This window comes from Nestor notabilis, unplaced genomic scaffold (genome assembly GCF_000696875.1).
Source record: "Nestor notabilis isolate BGI_N333 unplaced genomic scaffold, ASM69687v1 scaffold14635, whole genome shotgun sequence".
Taxonomy (NCBI): domain Eukaryota; kingdom Metazoa; phylum Chordata; class Aves; order Psittaciformes; family Psittacidae; genus Nestor; species Nestor notabilis.
The window spans coordinates 1-5,318 of NW_009928056.1; the positions used below are offsets into that span (position 1 = coordinate 1).

Sequence of the window (5,318 nt, forward strand, 5' to 3'; positions counted from 1 at the left end):
GCTTGGGCCGCAGCCGTTGAGCTTTTACCCGCTTCTCTCCGCCTTCTCTGTTCTCGCCTTTACCCTCGCTGTAGACGGTTTGTGTGCGCGCGGTGTGGAATCCGTTAGCGCGGTTCGACACCGCCCCAAACACCCCCCTTCGTACGCAGCGAGCCGCTAATAGCGGGTATATTTGTGTCAGAAAATGTAAGCGGCGCGTTCGTTGCTCGCAAACTTCGTACAGGTCAGATTGGGAGAGTTAACTTATATAAGCGGTGGTGTTCTGCCACTGCTGCCCGTTGTCCCGGGGTTAGCCGCGTTACTCGTCCTGTGGGTTTGCTTGCTCTTATTGGCTCTGTGAGCTGTTTGCTAAAGTGTCTGCGTGGCCAAGAACCGCAAAACGTGCCGCGTGTCCCAAAACGCTCAGGGAAGAAGTTGTTCTGGAGGTTTTTAGTGTTCTCTGGTCGCGCTGCATAATGGCGCTGGGCGTAGCTACGCGTGAAGCTGTCCAGTAACCTCTGCTTCAGCCCGTCTAGACTTCCTCTTCACCCCTACCACCGGCGACGTGATATAAGCCGATATCGGGCACCCTGTCGGAACCGTGCGCTACTTCAGGACTGCCGAGAGTCGGAGGTTAACAACCTCTCCGGTGCAGCGGGAGAGGGCAGTGTTGGTCCAGCAGGACAGGCTTGTTTAGTGTTTCCAGGTTTCCTCCTGAAGCGTAAGGGGAATATTCACATTTACCCTGTGTAAGAGTCAGGTTTATCTTGGGAAAAAACGTGAGCTTGCCTGCACTTACGAGCTGAGTCTGTGGTACTAGAGTCATTTCTTCAGTGAAGAACAGGCATCTGCTGGCGGGGGGAGCTGGGGAGCTTGCTGTTATCCCATGTAAAGACCCTAAGAGAGCCTTTCACAGCAGGATTATTAGCACTGGGAGAACATCTGACAGTCTGACATCGATTCTGAAGGTGACAGCTTATTCTTGAAACCTTTTGCTGTGATAAAAATGTCTCCCAATCCATTATTCTTGCAAACGTGTTTCTCTAATCTGGGAAAGCTGTTCTGAAAGTAAACTAAGCATCCTAGTGCACCTGGTATTAGCTGGCTGTGCTGACTCTCCTGTCTTCACAGACACACTGTGCTAGACTTTCCTTGTACCAGTGAGGAATTTACAAAAGGGAACATTGTTTATTCATCAGAAGTGTGGTGCATGGAGTGATTGTTCCTCAGATGTATACACCCAGAATAACAAATGACTCTTCTGAAATCTGTTATCCAGAAACTGTCACATAGCTCTTAAAATGGTTTAAGTGCTGCCTTTCTGACGGTAACAAGCAAATCTGTTTCATACCTCACTGATGTAAACCGACAAAGGTCTTTTCACATCTTCTTGCATTTCTTAAAAGTGAAGAAATAGTGCTAGTATTTCTAGCCTCATATTACCTTAACTAAGAGAAAGGCCAGGTGGATTCAGGCCTAATTCAGATTACAAGAATACTAAAGTTAGTTAATGTATTTGTAGCTGTTATCTTGAGATGTAAATGTCTGTGCTGTTTGCCAAAGATCTGTGAATAGCAGTGTTCCCTTCACTAGGGAGCAGAGCTGAGAAAAGTGAAAGGTCACACAAAGGTGCCTGGAGTAGGTGGATATGATGTGAAATGTGCTGGAGAAAGGAGTTGTGGGTTGTGTGTGGGTTTTCTGCATATGATGGCTGCATGAGTAAGTCTTAATTAAAACTTTTGTGGTAAAAGTGTAGATTGAGAGAAGATCTTACTTGATCAAGGTAGTGGATGTGTTGCCATTGTGGTTTTAAGGCAACAGTGGCTGATTTTGATGTAAAAAAGCTGGACTGGTTATGTTGCTGGCTTCTGCTGTGATCAAAATATGAATAATTGACTGTCTTTCTGCCCTTCTTTATATGCATTTGTAGATGAAGTCCTCTAGGCTCTTGTCATTATTTCCCATACTGTAGGGCTATTCATAGCTGCCTGTATTATTACCTAAAGGAAAAACGTAATCTAAAGGAACAAGGCTTTTGCCAAGTTCACTGGCAAGGTTTCAGTGAACTTCTGCAAAATTAATTTGGGCTTTGGTAACTTCCACTAGAGTAGTACCTCCTCTATTATCTTAGTTTACTGTGGTTAGAGGTTGTATCAGGCAAGATCCTGGTGTATACATGGACTCTGGTTTCAGAGTATTGTCGTGTCTGAAGGGAAATAAATATATTTGTGTTTTGTCAAAAGTATCCTTAAATTTTAACTTTTGGTTGTGTATAGTTCAGTGAGCAGGATTGTGCCTTAACCCAGGAGATGAACATAGGGGAAAGTACAGATCTCAGAGTTGTTTCTGTGGGTGAAGATGTTCTTTGACAGTGGCAGTTTTGTACTCATCAATGCATTTCTTATCCTTTTTTCTTTTAGGTGTCTGTGGAAACATTTCTAACTGCAGTTCGTGTATTGGCAATGACACAAGTGTAGCAGGCTGCAAGTGGATCAGCTGTGAAGGTAAGGAGGACTAAACAGTGCAGATCCTTACTATGCCATGCAGAACCTTAGACCCAGCTAGGTGTACTATGTTAATGTTAATTGCACAGATATACTGTTCTGTGTGATAATCTAATGGAGCATTAATTCTAAGTTGTATCTGTTGTTGTGCATGTTAAGGTGTTGAGACAGCTGAACGTAGTCAAAATAATCCCAGATTTTTAAGGCTTCTAATTTATATCTGTGCTCTTGATAAGCTGTGTTTTCCAGATGGTTCATAATGTTTGTAGAACAACCTAGTGACTTGTGTTTGGTATTAGGAGTCATGAGTGGGTTCTGATGTGCAGGGACATTGCTGTGCTTCAGTCTGTTTTGAGGTTTTGTCCTAGAACTGGTGGACATAACCACTACTCCTGAATTGAAGTGCAATAAGGGAAGAGGAGTCCATTAGATAAGAGCAGCTAGAGAGTAGTGTTCTAAAACTAAGAATTGCAACCCACTGATGGGAACATGACAGGGCCAAGGAAGCATTAGCTAGTCTCATTCAGAGCCTTGTTTTTCCTCATTGTGGAGGGTTGGATATAACTACATTTGGGTGACCTCTAGTACTCAGGCCTGGAGGAAATGAAGTTGCTGTTGACAAAGCCCTGCAAAGATGACATAAGTAGTCCTTGGGTAGATTATTTTTACCTTTTATGTGAGGTGGAAACAGTTTCTAAGAGGACAGAATAGCTTAACTGTGATAGTGATTTTGTAGTATGTGATTGTAGATGACCAAGCAAGGTTATATAATGAAGGTTAAGATGCTTCAGAACTAATGAAAAGTAGTTTGGATTTAACTTACCCGGTATAAGAGTGTCCTTGAAGAAGCTCTTCTGAATCTGTGTAACTTCTTGGGGAGAGGTTGAAATCTGAGGGAAGGGAGAAAAGTATGCAGGCAGAGAATGAGAAACTATCTTCAACAATTTCAAGGTCAAGGATCTGTTTAAAAAGCTAGAACTTAAGTTCTGCTTGTATGCAGAATTTAAGACAGTAAGACTTTTTTTTTTTTTTAAATGATGCTACCATAATGCAAAATGTTCAAATTGGAAAATGCCAGAAATAGTAGAAACACTGTAGCTAATTTTATGGGCTATGAAGAAGAAAATACCAAGCTATACTGTTATTGTAGAATACTAAGCTATACTGTTATAACGTATAAGTGTTGCCTAGGTATTGTTTTGAGTGGTAAAGTAGCTGTGGTTTAAGAAAATACTGAAAGTTTACTAATTATTACAATACTGAAGTCCTGCATATTGAAGTGGCTTTATGTTATCCTGGCTAGAAGATGATGTTTAGTTTGTCCTATCAACAGTTTATTACTATTTATGAACAACATCTCAAACACTTTAAAGTTCTGTTGCTGTAAATATTCTTGGCTCTTTTCTGACAGGAGGCACAGGCACGTGTGTAAATGAAACAGAAGTAGCTTCGATGAATGAAAGCTGTAAAGTTGAAGAATGGTGTTCTTGTAAGTATTTAGAAACTTGATTTTCACATTGTTTAATGTGAAGTAGTTGTGTTTACAACTCCTTCATCTGCTGACCTTTGTTAACATGCCTTCTACAAGTTAAATAAGCATGTACAAGTATGTAAATAAGCTCTTTGCTGCCAGCTTAAACCTATGATATATGATACTAAAATACACAATTTTGCTGTGCATTCAGTTTACTGCTTACTGTTGCTGCTTTAAAAAGCCTTACATACTTCACTAGGCACATGTCTCTGGCTGCTACCTTGGTTTCTCAAATTAAAATGGGTGATGTTTCCTATTAGATGTAGCACATCCTAAGGAATTTGTCAGCATCCTCAAGACAGCTTAATAGTCAACAAGAACTTTCATCTGCTAAGTCTGCTGCTTCATCTGAGATGCAAGAAATAGGAAAAGCTTATGAACATTCCAGTTTTAAGTGTTAAATAGCACAACATTTCATGCAGTTCTTAAGTGTAGGGTCTGGGTTATAGAGCTGTGTAAGGTAAATCCTTCATGCTAGGAACACGTTAAGTTGCATATCTACTTCAGTCTTTTAATTTGTGCTTGCTGTGCAAAGCACATATGTGGGATATGAGTAATTCAGATTAAATCTTGAAATTCACTGTTGTGAAAGCCCACCAATTTTAGTTTTTCTGAAAGCTGACAAAAAATGGACTTGAAAATAGGATTTTCTGGGTTTAAGATCTAGAACAGCAAATGAAAATCCTTAATACTCTAGAGGAGTTCAACAGTGCTGCTAAAGAGGTTGGCTCACACCAACAGAGATGAAGCTTCCATGCTACTGTGGTGGTGGTGGCAGTGACAGCCAGTCAGATATGATTCCACTTGGACTTCCTGTGTTGTTTCTAAAATTATAACAATCTCCTTTTAATCAAGAGTATTAAAAGTACTGTTTTTCAGTGCTTTGCAAAGAGCATGGTGTTACAGTGTCTTGTTCTGTATCTAAGAGTAGAATTTCTACAATCTGTTCCTGTTAAACGTCCAGTGACGTTTATAAGGTTGTTGTGTTTTAGCTGCTGCGTGTTCAAGGAAACCTAATTGTCACCATTAGTAGAGGATCTTTGTTGGTGCGGGAGGAACCAGTATAGCTTATCAGCTCTTAGCTTAGCACTATGTTTGAGGACTAACATGGAAGAACGGCAGGGTGGCCCTAACCTGACTTGATATGAATGTGACCTGAGAGAACGTATATTCTGATCTTTCAGCCTATCTCTGTAGAAACAGTCAGCTCTGGTTTCCCACCATGCTGAATTGCTTCAAGGTGTAAATAACCACACTTAAGTGAGCCTGAGCTCAGTTCTGGACATAATGGTATTTCAGCA

At 41.0% G+C, this 5,318-nt stretch overlaps 1 protein-coding gene across 1 annotated transcript in view; it reads left to right on the plus strand.

Moving 5' to 3' along the window:
• Positions 1 to 74: 74 nt before the first annotated feature.
• CD164 (CD164 molecule, sialomucin) overlaps positions 75 to 5,318 on the plus strand; it is a gene marked incomplete at its 5' end in the record, with an annotated part of 8,904 nt that continues 3,660 nt past the window's right edge. The window contains 3 exons of the mRNA XM_010014359.1: positions 75 to 166; positions 516 to 700; positions 2,400 to 2,483. Coding sequence (XP_010012661.1) covers positions 75 to 166; positions 516 to 700; positions 2,400 to 2,483 — 361 coding nt within the window. The remainder of the gene's footprint in view (positions 167 to 515; positions 701 to 2,399; positions 2,484 to 5,318) is intronic.